General features: G+C 36.3%; 1 protein-coding gene across 1 annotated transcript in view; it reads left to right on the forward strand.

Annotated features, from left to right (window-relative positions):
- The window catches only part of BRIP1 (BRCA1 interacting protein C-terminal helicase 1), a 141,710-nt gene extending 124,744 nt beyond the window's left edge, over nucleotides 1-16,966 (forward strand). Inside the window, 4 exon segments of the mRNA XM_021067301.1 lie at nucleotides 800-912; nucleotides 8,036-8,118; nucleotides 10,805-11,035; nucleotides 13,089-16,966. Coding sequence (XP_020922960.1) covers nucleotides 800-912; nucleotides 8,036-8,118; nucleotides 10,805-11,035; nucleotides 13,089-13,843 — 1,182 coding nt within the window. The 3' untranslated portion in view covers nucleotides 13,844-16,966.

Here is a 25,971-nt window from a genome sequence, read left to right on the forward strand (position 1 = left end):
CCCTGGCTGTTTGGAGTCTTTTGTTGTTCCATACAAATTTTAGAATTGTCTCTGTAGAAAAAATGTCACTGAGATTTTGATAGGGAGTTTATTGAATGGGTAGATCACTTTTGGGTATAAGGATATTGAAGCAATACTAATTATTCCATTCCATAAACACAGGATCTTTTCTGTAGATTTAAACTAAATCATAACAATAATTATGTTAAATGTAAATGTCTAAACATCCCAATTAGAAAGCAGAGATTATCAAGCTGGATAAACAATAAATGAATTATTAATATATGTTTCAACATGAATGAATTCCAGAATCATTATGCTAAATAAAAAAAGATAGACACAGATTATTCCATACTGTATAGTAACATTTATGTAGAATTCTACAAAAGGCAAAACAGAAAGCAGATCATTGGTTAACAGGGTCAGTAATGAAGGAAATTGCCTGAAGAGGAATAGGAGAAAGTTTTTAGGTACTGAAAATATTCAAATTATGACTGTGGTAGTGGTTACCTGATTTATCTACATGTACATTGAAAGGTTGTGGATTTTATGTATATAAATTATTTCTCAATGAAAGTGATTGACGTTATCACACAGCTAATTAATTGTGTGCATGTTGGAATTTAGGTAATGTACAGTTGAATAGAAATGTTTTAAATGAACTGAAAAAAATTTAGGACTGAGAAAATAAATCTTTCCAGCCTAATTAAATGATACCAAAATGTTAGAAGTTAATAAATATTTTTAAAGTGAACTTTAATTATCTGCTATGTTTTTTTGCTGTATTTTGAATCATTAGGTTGAACTAAAGCGACAATATAATGACCAGCACTCAAAAGTAAGAGGTCTTTTACCAGGTCGTCAGTGGTATGAAATTCAAGCATACAGGGCCTTAAACCAGGCCCTAGGTAGGTAAGTGGAGTGGAATTTAATGTAACATTACTATAATGTTATCTCTGACCAGGGCTACATGTAGAGCTAGTCTTGCTACTTTATTCCTTATAATAAATTTGATAGAAATTTTTTTTATTTCACCAGAACCCTAGGAACTGGTATATTTTCAATGATAGATAATCAGAAGCGAAAGTTGAAAGAGTCAATGAAACCCAGAATAAAAGTCAATATTTGCTAAAGTTTGAAGATTTATGATTGGTCAATGAATATACAACAGAAATACTCAGTAAATGTTTATAGAAGCTTACTACCAAACACTAAAAGTTTTAGGGTTTAGTGTTTATCTTGTGAACATTAGAACCTGGATGATGATTTTATGGGTAAAAAGCAAACCATTTAAGAAGAGTTAAAACATTCTTTAGCACCAACTAACAGTAATTTTTAGTTATAATACTCCTTTTTCTGAAGAGTCTGGCCCATTCGGATTTGTGCTTTGTGGAACTAGTTTTCAAATCACCGTTTTATACCATAATTTCATCTTGTTGGACATCAATACTTTATAATCACTGTAGATTTTTCATAATCTAACATTTTTTATTCTCTATTTATGAAGTTATAATTAGTTTAACCATGTACTAATTTTTCCTGTGAAGCTGTTCAAATAAAATCCAGATAATTGAAGTAGAAGAATACAAATTAAGAGTAAAATCATGAAAATATGGCCATTTGACACATTTTCAGTTCAACCAGAAGACCTATAGCTAGCCATCACCTACCCTAACCCATCCAGGAATTAGATTTTTCTCAGGTGTCTTGTTTACTCATATTAGGTCATTTACACACAAGCAGACCAGATTGCATTTGAGTTCATATTTACATATAGATTTCAGTCCCAGCACACATCACTCACTCCCTTCCCCATCATTTCAGAATGATATTCTGCAGTTATTTCTCTTCAGACTGAATAGTTCAGTTCTATGTTTAATCCACTGGTATGGTTAAGTTGCTTCCCTTCCCTGCCTAGACATCCCACTGGTATTTGGCATCAAATTGCACTAGAAATTGTTCTTGAAGCATTTCATCTACTTTGTCTCTCCTTGTTAACTGACCTGTTTAATTTTGTTTTGTTTGAATTTTAATATTCAGCAAATAGTTTATAGGGGAGCCTGAATATTTTTTTTGAATATTTTTTAAATTCTTGACTTTTCTTCACGAAATTTCAGGAAAATAAATATTTTTATCTCCGTTGATGATTGTTCCTCTTAATATAAGCAATGTCTTGAATTTCAAGAAACCATTTGAAGCAAAAGTACGTTTGTATCCTACTTCATCATTTATAAATCTTTTCTACATATATGAAAAACAGGTTGTGAGAGATGAAATTACTTGTTTACTATCACACAGAGACTACATGAGGCTTCATGTCTACATCCACATTTAAAACCCTAAGACCTGCTTTTTCATCCTTAGGCCCTACCTGTCTCCACTATAGTTCTCTCCATTAAGTGAAAACATTTCATTCTTAAACTATTAAATATACCACATCCTTTCATTACCCTCTGCCTTGGCATACAAACTGCCATACAATTCATTTGGCAAGTTTGCGAATCAAAACTTAGTGGACGGGGTCATGTCCTTTATGAAGACCTTTTTCCGTTTCTCCATTTAGAGTTATTTACTCCTTAGGAAACCCGTAGCATTTTATACTAATCTCTATTAGAGCGTATATCTTAGTGTATTGGGATAGTCTTTTTATATATCCGTCTCCTTCCCTAAACATATATTACACATTTTTACGTGCTCAGTGGCCAGCTGTGCCTTATCTTGGGGCATAGATGCAAACGAATGCTTATTGAATTTGTGTAAAATGCCAGGTTCATTGCTGTTCCAGCTATATGCCATATTGGCCAAAGAGTTTCTAGAACTTCAGAACATACTTTTTAGAATTTCATAAGAAGCATATGTTTATAAAACTGATGTATAATACTGTAGTTTCAGTATTTTGTTAATTAAAAAATGGATAGACCAACTGTCATCATAGTGATTTTCAGGGAGTCAGTATTAACAACTAAAAAAATTAAGTTAATGTTTCACATCATTTGATAAAACTCATAATGTGTGTTGATTGACATAAAAGGTGCTTATATGAAAGCACTGTTCTTTTAAGGGATATGGCTAGAAGATCTAAAGTAAGTAGAAACAAATTGGGTTTAAAAAAATGTTATCTTCTTTTTTTAAGCCCACATGGGACTGTTAGAGTATTTGAGGTAATATAAGTCCATGAAATGTAATAACAGCCTTCAGGAATGTACCAGATGGTTTTGTGGCCAGGTTACAACTGCACTATAAGTTTCCTAATGGATCTGCTTTACCAGAGTATAATCTTTGTCTCAAGTGGGCATAATTCATTTGAGCAAGTCAGTATAAAAACAATAGAAAGAAGAAAAGGTGAAACCTTTTTCTCTGAACAGTTGTGTTAACTTAAATGCCTTTCTGCCATAGGACACTTTAAACATAAACCAAAGTAGAACCAAAATAGACTTCGCATTGATTTTCAACACTATTCTATAATATTGGCAATATCTATCTTCCTATCTATCCAATGTTATGGTTTGTCTAATGTCTCAGAACCTATGGGTTACTTTAAAATAGCACAAAAGAATGTTATTTAAAATTTAGATTTTTGAACGTCTCTGTGGAAAAATGAAAGGTTTATGTTAATTTTCACCCCCTCTCAGAATCCCATCATGGTAAAGGAATAAAAATGTCAAGCCTACGAGGTTAAAAAGAATGATAGAAGAGACAGTGACATATGAACTGTCAATGAATTTTGAACACTAGAAAACAGTGAATGATTGAAAGACTTAGCAGGCAAGAGAAAGCTGAAATTTAAATCCATACTCACGTATACCCATAGTAATGACCCAGCAACCCCACTCCTGTGTATTTATAACCCAGCATGGATTAGGAAATTGTGGCCAGTAGATAAAGTCCAGTACACTGCTTATTTCTGTAAATAACATTTTATTGGAATAAGCCATATTACTCCCTTTGTATGTTCTGTGGCTAAACTTACACTAGTTACAATAGAGTTTGCGTGGCCCACAAAGCTAAAATACTTCCTGTCCAGCTATATATAGAAAAAGATGAGCATCCCCTGCTCTAGAGAAATGAACACATGTCTACTCCAAACCTGTACAGAAGGTTTTTATACCAGCTCTATTCATGATCACCAAAAACTTGAAACAGCCCACATGTCCTTCAACAGATAAATGGCTAAACATACTGTGTTATATCCATACAATGGAAGTATTTGGAAGGAACAGTATAAAGGAACAAGCTATTCATATAAGCAACAACTTGGAGACACTCAAAGGCACTATGCTGCATGAAATAAGCTAGTTTCAAAAGACTAAGAAAGAAGGAAAGAAAGCAAGCAAGCAAGCAAGCAAGCAAGCTATAGTCATGAAAACTAGCAAGATCCTCCAGATTTAAGCATGGAAAAACTTGGGACTTTGGAATACTCTAAAGTATCAGTTAAAGTAGGGTTAAACTAAAGAGGATTGGTTGCAAGTTAATACAAGAAGTAGATATCCCCCTCCCCCACCCATGTTTGCTCTCTAGATAGAATAGAGACTCACATTTTTATTTATTTATTTTTTATTTTTATTACTCAATTTATCACATCTGACTTTTTTTTTTTTTTTTTTTTAAGGGCTACACCTGTGGCATATAGAAGTTCCCTGGCTAGGGTTCAAATCAGAGATGTAGCTGCTGGCCTATACCACAGCCAGAGCAATGATGGGTCTGAACTGCGTCTGCGACCTACACCACAGCTCATGGCAATGCCAGATCCTTAACCCAGTGAATGAGGCCAGGGATCGAACCCACCTCCTCTTGGATATTAGTCAGGCTTGTTAACTCTGAGCCACAATGGAACCGAGAGTCCATATATTTAACCACAGGTACAGCTAAGAATGTATTTAAGATGGGAGGTAAGAAAAGTCTCCCTACATCTCCAAGGCAGGAAAGTACAGTGTTCCTCTCTAGGAAAGTTGAGTACCCCTGAATAAGGGCCTACAAGTAGTAACAGAGTGGCTCAGTTTCTACCAGATTACCTTACTGCAGACTCCCACCCTATAAGCCCCACCTATGCACACAGAGCTTCCAACCAGCGTTTTAGTTTGAGAATAAAATAAAATCTCACCACTTGTATTCATTAGTGTCTTGGAGGTTCTAGACAAAGCAGTAAGGCAAGAAAAAGAAATAAAAGATATGCAAATTGAAAAAGAAGTAAATTTTCTTTAAATCTGCAAATGACATGATATTCTACATGGAAATCCTGAGGAATTCATTCCTAAAACAAGTTCAACAAGGTTATAGGATATCATAGTCACTGTACAAATGTGAGTTGCATTTTTATGCATTAGGAATGAACAATCTAAAAATGAAATCAATACCATTTAAAGTAGCATCAAGAAAAAGCAAGATACTTAGAAATAACTTTTTTTTTTTTCTTCTTAAGGCCACTCTCGTGTCATATGGAAGAGCCCAGGCTAGGGATCTAATCAAGCTACAGCCGCCAGCCATGCTACTACAGCCACAACCATGCCAGATCGAAGCCGCATCTGCGACCTATACCACAGCTCAGAGCAACGTCCAAATCCTTAACCCACTGAGTGAGGCCAGGGATCAAACCCTCATCCTCATGGATACTAGCTGGGTTCATTAACTGCTGAGCCACGGTAGGAACTCCAGAAATAACTTGAATGAAAGTACACTGAAAGGTTCAAAATATTGTTGAAAGAAATTTCTAAATAAATGAAAGATTTCCATGATGATGGATTGGAAGACTTACTATTGTTAAGATAGGACAATCCCCCAAATTGATATATAGATTTAATACAATCCCAACCAGATTTCCAGCTGGATTTGTTGCAGAAATAGAGACGATTATCCTAAAATTCATATGAAAATTGAAAGAGACCCAGAATTGCCACAAAAGTCTTGGAAAAAAAACAAATTTGGAGAATTGACCATGTTCAATTTCAAACCTACTGCAAAACTACAATAATCAAGACTATGTTGTACTAGCGTAAAATAGACATGTAGAACAAGGAATAAAACTGAAGGTCCAGGAGCAAGCCCATATATCTACAGTGTATGAATTTTTGGCAAAAGTGTCAAGACAATAAGGAAAGAAAAGTCTTTTTAACATATCATGATTGGATAATTGGATAAACACATGCAAAAGAATGAAGTTAGACCCCTACTTCACACCATATTTAAAAGTTAACTCAAAATAGATCAGGAGTTCCCGTCGTGGTGCAGTGGTTAACGAATCCGACTAGGAACCATGAGGTTGCGGGTTCGGTCCCTGCCCCTGCTCAGTGGGTTAAGGATCTGGCGTTGCCGTGAGCTGTGGTGTAGGTTGCAGACACGGCTCGGATCCCGAGTTGCTGTGGCTCTGACGTAGGCCAGTGGCTACAGCTCCGATTCGACCCCTAGCCTGGGAACCTCCATATGCCGGGAGCGGCCCAAAGAAATAGCAAAAAGACAAAAATAAATAAATAAATAAAAAGAAAAATAGTGCAATTTTAAATTGGACCAGTAATTTAAATACACATCCCCCCCCAAAAAAAAAGATACATATGGACAGTAGGCACATGAAACCGTCATAATTTATTAGGGAAATGCAATCAAAGCCAGAGTGAAATACTATTTCACACCTCTTGTGGTTCATATATTGAAAATGATGGACAATAACAAGTGTTGGTGACACTTTGGAGAAATTGGAAATCTCATATATACCTAGTAGGAATGTAAAATTGTGTGACTGCTTTGGGGAAAAAAAGTGGCAGTTGCTCGAAAAGTTAAACAAAAAGTTACCATACAACTTAGCAATTCCATTTCTAGGTATATACGCAAGAGCATTTTAAAAATATATTCATATAAAAACTTATACACAATGTTTGTTGCAGCATTATTCGTAATAGTCAAAAGATGGAAACAACCCAAATGCTCATTAACTTATAAATGGATAAACAAAATGTGGTATAGCCGTACAATGGAATATTATTCAGCCGTAAGAAGAAATGAAATACTGATGCACAATACAAGTACCCTTGAAAACATCATGCTAAATGAAGGAAACCAAACACAAAATGCCATATAGGGTATCATTCTAGTTATATGAAATGTCCAAAATAAGTAAATCTGGAGTTCTCTTTGGCTCAGCAGGTTAAGTATCTGGCATCATCACTGCAGTGGCTTGCTTGGGTTGCTGCTGTGGCGCGGGTTTGATCCCTGGCCTGGGGACTTTTGCATGCCACAGATGCAGCCAAAAAAGAACAAAAGAAAACAACAAAATAGGTAAATCTTTAAAGACATAAAGTAAATTAATGGTTGCTAGGGGTTAGGGGGAACAATCCAGGTAACTGGGAGTGACAAATGGACATGGGATTTCTTTTTGGTGAGATAAAAATGTTCTGTAATAGGTAGTGATATAGGTTGGACGACCTTATAAATGTACTAAAACCCACTAAATGTTTTTAAATTTTATAATTTTTATATTAAAAAATTAGCAAATTGAACCTAGCTATATAAAAAAAATAATGTACCATGACCATGTGTGGTTATTCTAGGAATGAAAGAAAGGCTAGTTCAATATTTGATATTCTGCCAGTGTAAACTACCCTATTAACAGTTTAACAAGAACAACTATATGATTGTATCAATTGGTACAGATCTTTCTTACAAAAGTATACATTCATGATAAAAACTCATTAAACTAGAATAAAATCTATAGCCGATATAATATTTATGGCAAAAAATAGTGTATATAAGGAAGACATTTGAGAAATATTTTCTGTAATTTTCTTGACTTTCAAAATAGAATGCATATAATATTTTTGGATATATTATCAATAGTTGGTGAAAGTGGGTTTGTTGACACACCTGCTTTGGTACATTATATTGAGTAGTTTCTAATAACCTTACTCAGAATAATGATTTTGATTAAAGGACATATCATTGAGTTAGATACCTGACACATCATTGATTTTCTAAATCTTCTATCTATCCCACCAGAAATTTGGCTTTATTTCCAATGTTCGTTAGATTTTCTTCCTATTTTTTATAGGTGTATTCGACACAAAAATGATTGGGGAGCTCTGATTCTAGTGGATGATCGTTTCAGGAGTAACCCAAATCGATACATATCTGGTAAGATTCTCAGCTGGGCTTTAAGTAAGAATTAGAAGCAGTCTTTGGCATTTAATGACTTCCATTTTTAAAGACAAAGTATTAGAGCATTTGAATTACCAGATCAAACATGGAAAAATTCACATTGACTGGAAACCTAGCCTTTTAATGCTTATGTGTTTACAAAAAAAATAAATCTTTATAGAGGAGAGTCTGGTTAACTGCCAATGTAATATTAATCTGTTTAGCATTGTCAGGGAAAAAGCCATTCCACAGAAATGAACTTCCCAGAATATTAAAATCTTTATATTGAAGCAAGCTAGCAGTCTTTTGGCTGCTTAGGATTCTTTTTATTCTTTCATTCTGGATTATATGAGTTTTATTGTTGTGTTTGTTTAGAAATGTCTCAGTTGTTTTAGAATTTATACTAGTCAGAGCTAGTATTTTCTAAGAAGAAAAGAAGTACCACTGCATGCTACAAGATCAAATAGATGGTCATTTTTTTCTCCGCTCAAATGAACAAATACTATATGCCTATAGTTTTCATCCAGCAGTAGCACAGTCCCTTTAGAAACAAACAGGAATTTATCTGTTATTAAAGAACTGTTGGAAATACTTTCACCTTTTTTGTTATCCTTAGAGCTAAAAAGTTCATGTAATAATATAATGGAACAATAAATTTTTGATTGGTTTCTACTTTTTATATTTCAGAGCCTAAATACTATATTTGATTCAATATTAAAATATATCCCCCTAGGAGTTCCCATTGTGGCTCAGTGGAAACAATCCGACTAGTATCCATAAAGACGCAAGTTCGATCCCTGTCCTCACTCAGTGGGTTAAAGATCCGGTTGCTGTGAGCTGTGGTGTAGGTCACAGACTCGGCTGGATCTGGCGCTGCCGTGGCTATGGTGCAGGCCAGTGGCTACAGCTCCGATTCGACTCCTAGCCTGGGAACCTCCATATGCCACAGGTGCTGCCCTAAAAAGACAAAAACAAACAAACATATCCCCCTGGATTGAAGCACAAAATGCTGCTTTTCTTTGCTTTCCTTGTAAAGCAAGCCATTGTGCTTAGGCTAAGATAGCCAAAAGCAAATGTTAAGTGCTTCTGTTTAGTCAGCAGGTGGAGCTCAGATTCTTCCAAGTTTTCAAAAGCAAACTGACATCTTACTGAAAAGACTTTCTTTGATCAAAAAAGGTCAAAATGAAAGCGTTGACTGTAATACTAAAAATTTTCAATTTGGGATAATTTCATATTTTTATTTGATATAATTATTTTCCCCAAGCATACAAAATAAAAACTTTAAAGAAATTATTTTCTTATTTTAAAATCTAGAACTGAAATTTCTCTTATGGTTTAAATTTGTTGAGAGGTTTTTTTGAATTAAATATTTTTCGTAATTTCTGTAAGGTTTTCATTTCTTTCTGAGACTCACAAAGTGTGATTGATTGATTGACTGATTGATTGCTTTTTAGAGCTGCACACGTGGCATATGGAGGCTCCTGGGCTAGGAATCAAATTGGAGCTACAGCTGCCGGTCTACACTGCAGCAGTGTGGGATCCGAGCCATGTCTGCAGCCTATACCACAGTTCACAGTAATGCAGGATCCTTAACCCACTGAGCACGGCCAGAGATCGAACCTGCATCCTCATAGATACTAGTTGGGTTCATTTCCACTACACCACAATGGGAACTCCTAAAGTGTGAAATTTTATCTAGGCAATAATAGCACAACCCTACAAATTTCTTTTAATGACTAATTTTGTTTAAATTCGATTTGATTAAGTATAGATTGATAGAAAAATTCCATTAAAAAAAAAAAAACCTAAAGGAATCCATTTGGAATGAAACCATGAATAAGTTCAAGTTGCTGGAAGCCCTGTCTTATCTTTCTCTCAAGCTCAAGAACCATAGTGACTTGTTAAACTACTCCAAAAAGGTGATGATAGTTTTAGTGACCTCAGCAGAAAGTATTTCTTTTCTAAAGTCCAAAGTATGATTTTGTATCTCATTCTGAAGTGAGTCATAGTCCAAAATCCCTTATACTCTTAAGGTGGTTCATTTTTATGCAGTTTTCCTATATCACAGGTTAAATCTTGTCCTTTACAATGCAATTATTTATATATTAAAAATAATTATATAATAAGTATTCAGTTAGGTCATCATTTTGCCAGTAAACCAGTGTTATTTTTCCTTTTACCCTCTGAATAGTTTGGTACATTTGGAATTGGGGGGAGAAGAGGAACCAAATAAAACCTGTGAGACTGTAATCTTGAATTTATTCTTTCTTAAAGAGTCAAATTAGAAAGTTGGAATAAAAGATAATGTTGTTTACACCTTCTGTTTTCTCTACAATTAAAAGGTAGGTGATTTTTGTGAGGAATTATGATAAAATTAAATTTAGCGTATTCCCCAGTTACTCTAAATTGACAAATAATACATTTTCCTGTATCCACTCTACTCCCACTGCCTTGTCCCTCCCTCCAGTTGGGGCAATCACTGCAGATAAAGAGAAATGTTACTGATACATTAGCATATTATACAGATGATGGTAAAAAGGCAGGAAGAATGATGAGAACCATTCTCTTCACTCTAAATTCGAAGTAGATTACTTCACCAGAAAAATTATCTTTTTTTTGCTTAATACATAATATCATCATTAAATAACCAAAGTTTCTTTCCTGGGTTTACTTTCTTCCTTAGGACTTTCTAAGTGGGTACGGCAGCTGATTCAGCACTATTCAACCTTTGAGAGTGCTTTGGAGTCCTTGGCTCAATTTTCCCAAAAGCACCAAAAGATCATCAATGTATCCAAAGACAGAAAACCTGTACAGGACAACGAGTCTACATTTTCAGTGGCTTGTTTGAAAGACAATACCTCAACTTTTTTATTAGAAGCAGCACGCTCTCGATCACCAGAATATCCTAGGGAAGGTAAAGCAAAAATGTGTGTCTAAGAACTACCATATCCTGAAACGATACATAAAAGTCCATCTCTACCAAGTGGCATCATCTCCAGAAACGAGAAAAATATAAAAGTTCTGTCCATTTACACTTGGTAGTGAAGTCTTTCCTTATATCTAAAATGATATCTGCTATGCTCTAGATTAATGTCCTTAAATATGTTGGTTTGTAACATAAGGCGTTATCATAAAATAATGGAATAGTATGGTATATTGGAATAGGGAGTTCCCGTCGTGGCTCAGTGGTTAACAAATCCGACTAGGAACCATGAGGTTGTGGGTTCGATCCCTGGCCTTGCTCAGTGGGTTGAGGATCTGGTGTTGCCGTGAACTGTGGTATAGGTTGCAGAGGTGGCTCGGATCCTGGCTCCCGTGTTGCTGTGGCTGTCGCTTAGGCTGGTGGCTACAGCTCCAATTAGACCCCTAGCCTGGGGACCTCCATATGTCGTGGGAGCGGCCCCAGAAAAGAAAAAGACAAAAAACAAAAAACAAGATAGATTGGAATGGGAACAAATTTTGTCAGGAAACCTATGCATATTTTCTGATTTTCCACTAAGAAGCTTTGCCACTCATGAGCCTTATGACCCCATGAGCAAGTCACTGAACTTTTTGAGTCTTAGTAGAAGTGATATCTGCCTACCTATCTAACCAGGTTGGGTTGTAAAGATATGATAATGTGATAAATACCACAGCACTGTAATGTGTTACGTAAATGGTAATTTTCTTCTAAAGGCTATATTAAAAATTGGCCTAATTCATAGATACTTGTCTTACATGAATTTCTTTGTTTAGGGTAGTGAGAGTCATTTATTTAAATGATAAAAATATTTTAAAATATACCATAATATAGTAGATTGGAATATAATTTAGACAATGAGAATATAATTCAAAATATATTAGATGTAATATATACCAGGACCTGGCAAGCTACAGCCTATGGACCAAATTTGGCCTGCTGTCTATTTTTGTAAGTAAAGTTTAATGGAATGAGGTCAGAACCAATCATTTATGTATTGAGCACAACAGCAGAGGTGAAGTAGTTGCATATATTACACTAGAATGGCGTAGTTGAGTAGTTGCAACAGATACAACATGACCCACAAAGTCTAAAATTTTTACTCTCTAGCCTATTATAAAAAAGTTTGCAAAACTGTGTTCTCTATCATTGGATACTATTTTAATTGTTTTACTTAACATCTGATAGTAGTTAAATATATCACTTTAAAATTTTTTTTTTCTTTTTATGGCCAAACCTGAGGCATATGGACGTTCTCAGGCTAGGAGTCAAATCGGAGCTTCAGCTGCCAGCTTACACCACAGCCTCAGCAACGCAGAATCCAAGTCACATCTGTGACCTATACTGCAGCTTGCAGCAATGCTGATCCTTAACCCACCGAGTGAGGCCAGGGATTGAATCCTTATCCTCAAGGATACTGGTTGGGTTCTTAACCCACTGAGCCACAATGGGAACTCTCTAAAATATATTTATGTTAGAGTATATGCTTCTAACCTAACTAAATATTATAATGAATTCTAGACCATTATGCTGGTAATCACAAAATAGGTTATAGTCTAGGTCTGATTACCAGCCAACTTTTAACTTTAAGCAACTAACTTGTCTTAGTGGTTATTGGTTTCTTTAAGGAAATTAGACTAGGTCAGTTTTTCTTAGTCACTGGTTAGTAGATTTTTAAGGTATTTTTACAGCTTGTTCCCTCCTTTACTCAACCCTTTTCCTCTTCCTTTTTACCCTTCCTTTTCTTGTTCACTTCTGAGGTCCCTGGTGTGGAATTTGATAGTTTACCAGACAGCTTTATAACTTGGCTAGGAATCAGTGGAGACCTAGAATTCCTTTCAGAGTTAACATGTTAAGCTTTATATTCTAAGGTGTAAGTCTTGCTACTATTTGTTATGGGCTCTAAATTATGTATCTTATATAGTTATTTCTAACAAAAACCATTTTAATATGACGGTTCTTAGGATATGAGCAGAAAGTTAACACTCTTAAATTTTTGTATTCATAGATGATCCAGTAGTATTGGAAGGGTCTGCCCAGGCAGTGGGAGCAGAAAGAATTGTGATTTCCAGATCTAAAAGCCCAACCTTCAACAAACAGACAAAGAGTGTTAGCTGGTCTGGCAGTAATTCTTTGGGACAGCATCTCACTGGTAAAATTCTGACTGTAACACCTGAGTTTAAATCATCAGAGGACTATGCCTCTAGTTCATCCTCTTTTAAAACAGAAAAAGAAGATGAGGCTGTTTTGCCACTCTCTGATAAGTGTGAGTCCTCAGCTGTGACAACAAACACGTCATTTGGACCATGCCCTCAATCAGAAACTATTATTCCATCAGAAAAGATTGATGCTACTCTTCCTAATAAAAATCATTCTGAACAGCTGCTGCCCTGTGAAGACGCCCTGAATCCAAATAATCAGTTATCTCCAGTAAGTGAAGAAGCTGAACTTCCCACTTCAGATAGAGCTTCTGAAACAGAAGCAGAGGATGAATCTATCTATTTCACACCTGAACTTTATGATCCTATAGATACAAATGAAGAAGAGAATGAACCAGTTGGAATTGATAGTGGCAATAGATTGACTAATAATTCAGACTGCATTTTAGCTGAAGATCTTTTTGGAATTAGTACTATGAAAGGAGTGGATTCAGTCAGAGAAATGGAAGATGAGGATTACAGAGACACAAAGTTGAATAGACTCATGCATATTGAAGAAAGTAAAGTCGATGACCTTGATAGTAATGTAATAACTCATAAATGAATTGGAACTGGGGAAAAAAGTTGTGAAATGGATATAAAGAACATTAAACAGTCTCCTTCCATTTTAAGGTGTGTTCCCTGGTGTTAGGTAATAATACTTGATTGACTGTCAAACTATAAAAATATGTCATCATGCTAATATTAAACCCTGTTGTAAATGATAATTTATACACTGGATAAATGGTATGTTTCTTTTTTTCTTTGCTTTTTAGGGCCACACCTGCAGCATATGAAAGTTCCCAGGCTAGGGGTAAAATCAGAGCTACAGTTCCCCATCCACACCACAGCCACAGCAATGCCAGATCTGAGCCCCATCTGTGACCTACATAGCTCACTGCAACACCGGATCCTTAACCTACTGAGTGAGGCCAGGGATCGAACCCAAGTCCCCATGGATACTAGTTGGGTTCATTTCCACTGCACCACAACAGAAACTGCAGTGTAGTTTTTGTTTTTTAAGATATATTTTTCACTTTAATCCATTTTCAAAAATTTTAAAGTCTCTTTTATATTCAGAAATGTTAAGTTTTACTATTCTCAAGTTTATATAAAGTGATTCATAAAAAATATTTTCCCCAACAATATTTTATTCTTTAGCTAAATGCAATATTAAATTATCAATCTGAAAGATAATTTCCTAAGGCACTTTTTTTTGTTGTTGTTTTTTGGTCTTTTTGCCATTTCTTGGGCTGCTCCCGCAGCATATGGAGGTTCTCAGGCTAGGGGTCCAATCTGAGCTGTAGCCACCGGCCTATACCAAAGCCACAGGAACGTGGGATCCGAGCCGCATCAGCAACCTACACCACAGCTCACGGCAATGCCAGATCCTTAACCCACTGAGCAAGGCCAGGGATCAAACCCACAACCCCATGGTTCCCAGTCAGATTCATTAACCACTGAGCCATGACAGGAATGCCCCCTAAGGCACTTTAAATTACACATACATATTTGTATTTTGTAGTCCTCTTCATTTGTTTTCATACTGATGCATAAAAATTAGTAGCAGTCTAATCCAGTCACACCTCAGTCATGTTTCACTGTAGATTTTACCTCAGACCAGTCTGAGATATTTTTTAGAAATCAACCGTTTTCTTGAAAAGTTTATTCTGGTATTAAAGTGCCTACTTAAAAGTAATTAAAAGTTGAGGAAGAAAACTACATGCATTTTAATTGCAATTGTTTTACATTTTTTTCCCGGTAAACCAAAATCAGGCATGTTTTAAACAAATTTATGTAAAGTTATAAAATACCCAATGAAGGATTCCAAATTTTCAATTCTAATTATTTCGCTTCATCATTATTGTGGAAAAAAGTTCTGGCCTAAAGTCTTCAATTATGTAACTAAGATAGAAAACTTCAAATATAAATTTAGTAAGTAAACCCAAACCTGTAACTAGCTGAAAAATGTTCCCTATGGCTCATTAAACTTTTCTATAAATCTTGACTGAAGCTATACTTCTGATTAAAAATGGTTATAAAAGGAGCTCTTCTCTGACAGGAGTTCTCAATGTGGCACAGCAAGTTAAGGATCCAGCATTGCCTAAGAATCCCTGACATCACTCCAGACATACATTCACTGATCTTTTCCAAGAAGCGATTATTATCTAATGAACATTTAGGCTTCTTCTGAGTGATCTGAATTGAAATTGTGTGTGCTGTTAAAGCTGTGGATGTGGTTTCTTATTTTCAAGTCAAAATTCCCAGCAGTTAGATATGTTTTATATTCATTTGGAACAATGATTATTACATATGCATATGTTTACTTTCATTTTGATGGTGTTTAGATTGAATACAGCTTGTTTCTATAGCATTGGGTGTTAGAACGCTAAGCATAGCTGAAAGAAATTTAAATTGATAATTTACCAGTGAAAGAATTTGTCTATATATTGGGATATATATTTAATCCCCCCTAGTATTAGATCGTTTTCTTAGGTGATCAGTAAAAAGTTAAAAGCACTGGATTACAAGGGAATTTCTCAATTATTTTGAAAGGCTGAAACGATTTCTCCTCTTTGGTACAATTCTTGATCCACAGATAAAGGGTAGTGCAAGTAGTAGAAAGAATACCAGATGGAAGACAGGAGACTTGGGCTTTATTCTTGGCTCTGCCACTAATTTGCTAAGTCGTGTTGGCAATTACCATGCCTTTTGGGGAATTAGTTTCATCTGTGAAGTATGGAATCTAGTAGTATAAAATCGTGCAAATCCCTTTCAGCTTAAAAAATCAATAATTTAAAGAAATATATGTTGATATTTTATTATGAATCAGTCTTCCTTTGCTTTTTTTTGGCAAAATGCTTGAAATAAAGTAAAACACTTGTAAAATGTTTACTTGTATGAATATATGCATACTTGGGGAAGCAAGGTATTTATTTTAACAGTGCCACAAGTAAAATTTTCTTGAATCTTTAAAATTGCCTTAGAAGAACTGGTAAATTACACGAGAAAAACCAAGTACATTATTTTTTAGTCATATCTTAGTGCTCTTATCCAACTTGATATCAAACACCATATCTTTCCCTAGATATAATTTATTCTTTCCAAAATCTAATTCTCTCCAAGGTTAAACATTCTATGTACATTACTGAGAATGTACATAGAGATGTGCCACAAGCTTTTAGTAAGAAGAGGTGTTTCAAAAATTTTGTACAATGATATCACTGTTGAAACAGGTATAGAGTCTCCTCGGATCACAGCTTTGACCAGAATGGTATTGCAAAAAGTAAAGTACTAGCCTTTATAAAGAGTATGAGGTAGAATATTTTTATTAGTGAAAACATACTTTTTAAAGAGATGGTTTAGAAAGTTTAAACATGTAAAAGCATTTAAGAGAGTACCTGGCATATGGCAAGCCCTCATTTATTACTTGATAAGTCAATCATATATCTGGAGTACACTTTGCTTTTTTTAAGCCTTCTCCAATGATGATGGATAGATGGATGGATGGATGGATGGATAGATAAATTGATAGATAGATAGATAGGACAAAGAATCATATAGCAGGAGGGAAAAGTAATTTGGGTAATTTATTTTTAAGGCTTTTGATAGGTATAAGATAGAAATTGTTTATCAAATCATTTGCCTTATTTTATGCATCTGAAATAATTATCTAATACTGAATTTATTTAAGGGCTGAAAATACATAGAGCATACAGGCCACAAACCACGAAAACTACCAGTTGGAGAAAGGGCTTTCTTCATGGAAGAAAGGTACACTATAAAGAGTAGGTGTTTTCATGACTTGACTTTTAAAATTTACCAGAATCATTTAAAGCTTTTAATAATCATGTTGTAAATTAATGATAATTCTTTATGCTACTACTATGCATTTAATTTTTATATGGTTTTCAATTTGGTATTATTTCTAAGTTCACATAAGACTTGTTTTTATTCTTTCTTATAGTCTTTGTTTTTAAGACGAATTTTTCAAAAGGCTTTTTCTATGCCATTTTTCTGCAATATGACTTTGTCATGCTATTTTGCTATAGTAAAGTCATTTAAAATATTTAGTTATTTGGGACTTCTTATAAAACTTCATGAAATCAAAATGCCTATTTTAAAATCTCTTAAAAGACTGGTTATTGTAATTATTTAATCTCCAAGTGAGGAGATAAATTTATGTCAACTAAGTTAGATGCCATCATCTTTTACATATGATTCATACATAGTTGAAAAGATTTAGAAACATTAAATACTGATTATTATTATTTTGTATCAAGTATGTTAATATCCTTGTCTTGGTATATTTTCCCTTTTTCTTCAAACTAGTGTTATGGTATTCATATTTAAATGTGAGCCATCAGGAGTTCTTGTTGTGATGCAGCGGAAATGAATCCAACTAGCATCCATGAGGATGAGGGTTCAATCCCTGGCCTCACTCAGTTGGTTAAGGAGGCCATGAGCTATGGTATATGTCACAGACACAGCTCCTAACTGGTGTTGCTGTGTGTGGTATAGGCTGGCAGCTCCAGCTCCAATTCAACCCCTAGCTTGGGAACCTCCATATGCCACCGGTGCGGCCCTAAAAACCAAAAAAAAAAAAAATGTTAACCATCCTTTTCAACACTGATCTTTTTTATTGTATCTGTGGAGGCGAATTATTACCTAAAACAGAAGTGGTAGGAAATATTAAAATGTTAAAAAGTTACTTGTGCCACCCTTAGTATGGGTTTACCTAAATTGGAGTAAGGTAGATTGATGTATCAGTATTTCCACTTCCAGTCTTTAAAGTTGATTGGCTGCATACATGGGGTTTGTTACCATTAGGCATGGAAACGTTTAATTCTACCTGCCAACATTCTTTGGGTAAATTACGAATCTTCTCTGAACTTATATTTTTTCATAGTAAAATGTTAATAAGTAATAAAGAGTGGATTTGCGTTTTGGCCCTGCTATTTATTTACTGAGTGGCCTGGGTCATATTTACGTCATTGAGCCTCAGCGTTATTTTCTGGGGGCAAAAAAAGTGAGCAATATTTACCTAAGAAAAGTATTGTGAAGATTAAATGAGATGCTATACAATATGTGAAAGTCCTTAAGAATTCTGAACTGCTATCCCAATGGTAGTTCGGAAACTGAAACTGTCATCTAGTATAACTGTCATCTCAGTATCCTGAAATTGCAACTTCAAAGGGACAAATAAACTGTCAGAATTTGGTTCGTGCTCTTTGAGATTTTAAAAATATTCTGTGTAGTTATTCTTTCGCTAGCAAGACTTAAATATTGTAAAAATGTATTTTCCATTTTTTCCGTTTTATTTTTATATTTTAAAATGTGTGCACATTGCAAACAAAAAATGTCATCAGAGAAACACTGAAATCCATAGGTGGCACTGAGAACATTCTGAGTACGATCCATGGGGCAGGGATATTTGTTGGAGGAGGAAGGGGCAGTCTGTACTCCCACGTTATATTTACTGACCAAACTAATTGAACGATACATTCTGTTAATAATGTATTCTGTCACGACTGTGTAAAAAAATTTTTTTTGGTCTTTTTGCCTTTTCTAGGGCCGCTCTCGCGGCATGTGGCGGTTCTCAGGCTAGGGGTCCAATCAGAGCTGTAGCCGCCAGCCTAGGCCAGAGCCATAGCAATGCAGGATCTGAGTTGCATCTGCAACCTACACCACAGCTTGCGGCAATGCTGGATCCTTAACCCACTGAGCAAGGCTAGGGATCGAACCCACAACCTCATGGTTCCTAGTCGGATTTGTAAACCAGTGAGCCACGACGGGAACTCCTCTATCACGATTTTGATATTTGGCTCTCATAAATGTCCACTTCATTTGCCAATTTTCTAGACTCTAATGAGCCTTCCCTTTCTGAACATTTTATTCTTACTGCCCCAACAATGTTAAATCCCTCATACCTTCTCTCTTCCTTCACTTGTAGGCCAGAGACCATCTTTTCTCTTTCTTTTTTTCCAGAGGAGGGTGTACTTTTACCAGTGTTAACCTACCAAGAATGTTGGATTTTTGTATGTTCTGTTTGAGATGTCCATAAGCAGTGCTATTCTGACCCAACTGGATTCAAAAAGATGAATTGAATTTCATATGAACTAATTGATTAGCCAAATGACCACTACTTTGTAAACATTTTAAGCCTATTCTCACCCTGGGACAAAGTTCATTTTTCCTGCCTTTGTCCCAATGTAATATTTATTGTATGATATTGTAGTTAATTGTGCAGAAGTCTTATCTCTCTGGTACACTGTGACCCCCTAAACCATATGGACAGCTTGTCATATTACCTGGCATTTAATCATTCATCCACTTATTCATCTGACATATTCTGAGAGTCGGCTTTGTATTAAAAGCTATGCTATAGTCTAGGGATACCAAAGATGAGTATGACAAGGATCTATCTACTAGGAATTCACGTCCTAGTTCACATATAAGTAAACACTTAAGGAACCGTGTGATGGGAACTAATAGATGCAAAGCAGCATTTGTTGGGTATATGCATACTGTTATGCACAATTATGATTATAGTTAGAGCATCTATAAGCAAACAGCAGAATTTGTTTAACACAGGAAACATCTTGGCAGTTTTTAATGGAAAATACTTATAATGTTGAAATATATTCTTGAGGAATTTCAGGATATGCAGTTTTTTCTGAAGTTCCTAACTTCAGATCTCTTAGCCTCTCTTCTCTGGATTATGGAGTGTTAACTTACCCAGAGGGAACAAGACAAGAATATAACAAGTACATCTGTGGTGCCTTAGAGTATAGCATGTCGTGTAGTATTCTCACGGAGCTTTCACAACTGTTAGCTCATTTGGTTCCCAAAAGAGCCTACCAAAGTCAGCAACACAGGTGGTATCATTCTCACTTTTATAAATGAGGAAAATAAAGCATTGCAGTGAGACCACAGTCAATGTCATGGTGCACTTTCCACTCTTTCAGTGTAATCTTGTGCTTTCGTATTGATTTTAGTCCACCTTCATTTTCCCGAATCTCTCTGTGAAAGGTATAGTCTTAGAATTCTGAAACCAAGCCTCGCAACCTTACTCTTCATCCAAAAGGATACTTTTCAGAATTTTACAACATTTTGTAATATTAAATGAAGATACATTAACATCCATTAAGGAGTATAAGCTTTTTGAGGACAGAAACCATTCTGGAGCATAGTGTGCTGTTTGACACATAGTAGGTGCTTAGTAAGTAGTTTTTTATGAAAAGAAGGAATCTCCTGAAAACAACCCAAAAAGCTTAACATTGCCTTAGGTAACATAGCTAACCAGTGACATTCAAGTCAGAACTAGTATAGGTGTCATAGCTTTGAATTCCAGCTTCTTAACACCTTACCAACCAACATACCTGATACCAAAGCCTTAGTTTCTTGACGTCAACTCTTGTGATTTCACCTCCATTCATCCACCCACTTCCATTGACTGTACTCTACTCCATTCCTTCTTCTACACCTATTTCCTCGGTTTTCTCATAGCTTATTAGCCTCTTTCAGTCTTCACGTCCTTACTTCCAAGTTTGGACATCATAGTCGGTCACCGGAACTATTCTCTTGCTTGTATCTGGAACTCCAATCCACCTCTGTCTATCCCAGACCTGCAAAATCCCCAAACCTAGTTTAATGTCACTACCCTGGAAAGCTGAGCACTGCTGAAGTTTGTATCGTAGTGTTGGACTGGTGACATTACAATGTTATATGGCTTCTACTGCTGATTGGATTCTCAGCGATGTTTTTCAACTCGTGTATTTTCCCTGACTAGGTCCACTTTTTCCCCTAACTCACTAGTAACAGGGCTAAACTTAAGCATTGCTTCTTTTCTCAGCCCAGCTCCCTTCCCAGTTGATGTGCTTCCTCTGGATCATCTTACTCTTTCGAACTGAGGGCTAATGATTCCTGGTTCATCATCCAGCTGATGGATCAACATCTTGGATGTCCCATACATTGTCTCAAACTCAATTCGTATAAAACAATTCTCTTCTGAAATCTGCCCTTCCTGTTTCAGCTCATGGCACCATCATCCAATTCTCCAATCTTTTTTTTTTTTTTTATGGCCACACCTGTGGCATATGGAGGTTCCCACGCTAGAGGTCAAATCAGAGCTACAGCTGCTGTCCTATGCCACAGCCACTGCAACACCGGATCTGAGTCATATCTTCGACCTTCATAGCAGCTTGCCGTAATGCCAGATCCTTGACCCACTGAACGAGGCCAGGGATCAAACCCTCATCCTCATGGACACTATGTTGGGGTTCTTAACCCACTGAGCCATATTGGGAACTCCTAATTTCTCCAAAGATGACTATCAAGTCATCCAAGTTTTTGAGTTGAGCAATACTGCTCAACTGTATCCTACTTTTCATCTTCACAGTGACTGTATTAATTCAGACCCTCATAATCTCTTTCCTAGACTAATGTAATAGTTTTTAACTCTTTGCCATCAGTCCTTCCTTGAAAGTCCCCCTTCTACTTTGCTGCCGTGTAGCTAGTCTAAAAAGCAAATCATTTCACTCACCTGTTTAAAATCCTTCTATATACAAAACCAAGTCAAAACTCTACATGAAGACATAACCAGATTTTTTGCGATCTGGTCTTCATCAATATCAACCTCATCTCCTGCCACCCTACGCCGTCTTTATACTTTAAGAATAGTGTTTTAAACCAACCATGCTGTTTCACATCCACTGCCTGTGGCTACTGCGCTTTCACCTGTGCAGTTTCCTCCTTTACCTGGAGTCGGTAAATTCCTACTCAAGAAGTTCAGCTAGCCTCGGTGTGGCCCTAAAAATGACAAAATACAAAAAAAAAAGTTCAGGAGTTCCCATCATGGTGCAGAGGAAATGAATCCGACTAGGAACCATGAGGTTGCCTGTTCGACCCCTGGCCTTGCTCAGTGGGTTAAGGATCTGGCGTTGCCATGAGCTGTGGTGTAGGTTGCAGATGTGGCTCAGATCCCACATTGCTGTGGCTGTGGTGTAGGCCGAGAGCTGTAGCTGTGATTCGAGCCCTGGCCTGGGAACCTCTATATGCTGCGGGTGGGTCCTAAAAAGCCAAAAAAAAAAAAAAGAAGAAGTTCAGCTAAGGCATTAGTCCTCTGAAAACTTAACTGTGTCCTCTCGATTGCGTTAAGTATATTTCACCTAACTTTCTTGGCCCCCAACTTCATAACATCAACCTGGTGTTTTCTTTTCCTTTTCTTTCTTTTCTTTGTCCCTCCCTCCCTTCCTCCCTTACTTCTTTCTTCTCTTCTTTTTTTCCTTTTTTTTTTTTTTGATAGGCAAGAAATAGATTTCTTTAGATAAGACACTTGTGAGAGATGCAAGTGGGCAGGCAAGGAGGCTCACTCTCTCTTTCTTTTTTTGCCACAGCATGCAGCGCCTTGATGTGGGATGTCAATTCCCTGACCAGGGATTTAACCCAGGCCACAATGGTGAAAATGCCAAATCCTAACCACTAGCTCACCAGGGAACTCCCCAATCATAGTATTTTCAACAATATGTTTTTTATTTTTGTTTGTCTCCTGTACCTGACTTACACCACCTTTGTACAAATGGAAACTTTGTTTGTCTTTGTCCCTCTCACATGCTTTAAATTATAATTTAAGTTGATAGCACTGTGCAGTTCCACAAATTGAACTGGACCATGTTATCTTGAGATTGGCAGCTTTTATTTAGCTACTGCTCTTTTTTTTTTTTTTTTTTTTGCTTTTTAGGGCTGCACTCACAGCATATAGAGGTTCCCAGGCCAAGGGTGGAATTGGAGCTGTAGCCACCAGCCACAGCAACACAGGAGCCGAGCCACGTCTGCGACCTACACCACAGCTCACGGCAATACTGGACTCTTAACCCACTGAGCAAGGCCAAGGATCGAACCTGCAACCTTGTGATTCCTAGTTGGATTCGTTTCCGCTGTGCCACAACGGAAACTCCTAGCTACTGCTCTTATTCATTTATTAGAGGCCAGAACTTTAGAAATGATCTACTTTCCTTACATTAAAAATAAAGTAACTGAAGCCCAGAGAGATTTCGTACCTAGACTAAGGTCATTGATAGAAGTAACATGCCACACTGTTTTTAATGTGCTTTAATTTCATATTAATGTAGCCCCTTTCTCAAGGCATTCTAAGAGAAAGGTTATAAAGCCACTCAATCATATTCTTTGGACTTCATCTAACTATAGAGTTTTTTATGAGAAGTGGTAATTGTTAGTGATAATATACTTACCTGTTTTATTGTTACCTCTGTACAATAACTCTCGATTGAGTTGTCTTCTGATTGACTGATAAATACTTAGTCAATTTATTAACACCTTAATAAATTACTGCATCCAGTAGTATGTTTTTTAGGAAACTAATATAATTGTTAGTGTGATATGCCTTTCCTAAATCTTTGTTACCTTATTTTCTCCTTAGGAATTTTTCTTTAAAGCTTTTTCTAGGAATACCGTGCTGATAAAAATCCAAAGATTCTTTCTGAATATTAAATTAAATTGCACAGGGAGTTCCCGTTGTGGCACAGTGGAAGCAAATCCAACTAGTATGCATGAGGATGCTGGTTCAATCCCTGGCTTCGTTTAGTGGGTCGGGATCCAGTGTTGCTGTGAGCTGTGGTGTAGATCACAGATGTGGCTTGGATCTGGCATTGCTGTGGCTGTGGCTGTGGCTGGCAATTGTAGCTCCAATTTGACGCCTAGCCTGGGAACTTCCATATACCACAGGTGCAGCCCTAAAAAAGCAAAAAAAAAAAAAAAAAAATGCACAAAATCCCTTTTCCATTGCTTAACTGAGTTGAGTACAGATCACAAGAAAAAAAATTATGTCGCCTATGACATTGCTGCCTTAGCCAATTAAAAGCCACATTAATGGTTTATCAAACTTCAGTGGATAATGAAAATAAGGTTACCTACTGACTACATTGCTTCTTTGTTGTTTTTGAAAGTCTTCACATGTAAGTAAGCCACCTTTTTTTTTTCACGTGACTTCTAAGATGAAAATCACTTTTAAAAATCTGTCCCACTGTCTGAAGAATTGCAAAGGAAAAAAATCAAACAATCTCAAATTCTGTTCAAAACAAAAAGGTATAAGTAAGAAATGCACTTAGGGACAGATGAGGCATTGATCTATCTGTGTCTGTTGTTGACTCCCCCCAAATATCCCCAAGGCATACAAATCCAGATTTCATGCAAGCTTCGGCAGGCTTGACCTGGGTCAAGGATGGCAGTAAGTCATGGAAAGCACCTATGGGATAAAGGGGACTGGGTTTTACCAGCTTTTCCTAAAGAACAATGGGATGGATGCTTATTATATACAAACAAATGACCTATAACCCATATCCTTTTTCTTTTGCATAAATAAGTCTCGAGTTGCTTACTGTCCTTTTACAATTTCCTGGCCACTTTCACGGCTCTTCATCATGCTCGTTTTTATTCTGCCAATACCTGTGTTTGATGTTGGGTAGAAGGGACCAGGCCACACATTATGATTTATCCCAGGCCCTGCACTCACCCAGAAATAATCCTAAACTCTGCTCATTCCTAGAAGCAATATGGCCAGGGAGAAGCATATTACTTTTATTCCAAAATCCAGACTTCAAATAACCACGCATTTATTATTTACCCATTTTCAACATCAATGGATTCATCTAAACTCTCTTCTACCCATTTAAAATCTGAGGGCCACAAGTGCTGTGATAATATCCCTTCATTCAATACTTACACATAAAAGACACTTAAAACTATAACTTGGGATTTTCCCTACTGCTACCCCTTCAAAGGTGGACCATTCATGACAAGTCTGAATATTTACTTTGGTTACAAATGTCTGCAGAAACATATGGTCTGATCATATGGTTCTAATAATGTTCCCTTTAGTACTTTGCAGCTTTGACCAATTTCAATATTTTTTCTGGAATTGAACATTCTTTCTTGTGGGAATGTACTCATTTATCAAAAAATGCATATGTGGTTGTTAAGAACTTTTTGGCTTAGTGCAATATGGAAGACTGTTAGAAGTTTTTTTGAGAACTGCCGCTCTATCGATTCATAGTCTTGTTATTTACAGATCCTTCCCATTTCATCTGTATACCCTTGCGCTTGAAGTAAAAGGCCGTGCTGTTAATTTTTTGTCTTAGCTACACCCTCATTCTGAGTTTCCACCCTCTTTTTACAGTGACTTCCAGGCACAAATGTAATTCAATCCCACAAGAGATTGGGAGAGTGGAGTGTGTAGGAAAGGCTCTCTCTGGATCCATTGTCTTATTTCTGCCATAACTGAATAGCTCTGTTGTACATTAATTCCTACCCAAGATAGCGAGTGCTCTTTTAACACCTGGAGCGTTCACTTTCTTCATGAAAGCTTGGGGTTTTACTCATTTTAGTAAGAAAGCAGTGCAACATAAAGAAGATCGTCCTTGCGTATTTGAGATTTGTTCGGTGGATGGTTCAAATAAAGAATATGGAGAAACTTTGTCTTGAAAGATGTGTGTAATGGTAATAACCTGTTATTGTTGTAAATGTGCTGGTAAAAGGAACAGGGCTATTCCCACAGACATGTTACAGTGCAGAAGCCTGAGCAACATTACCTTGCTATTTCTAATAGCTGAGGAAATATTTGCATTTAAAATAATTTTCTTTTAAAAAATAGCCTTCTCTTAGGATATGAATCTT

The sequence above is a fragment of the Sus scrofa genome, chromosome 12, assembly GCF_000003025.6.
Source record: "Sus scrofa isolate TJ Tabasco breed Duroc chromosome 12, Sscrofa11.1, whole genome shotgun sequence".
In the NCBI taxonomy this organism is placed as follows: Eukaryota; Metazoa; Chordata; class Mammalia; order Artiodactyla; family Suidae; genus Sus; species Sus scrofa.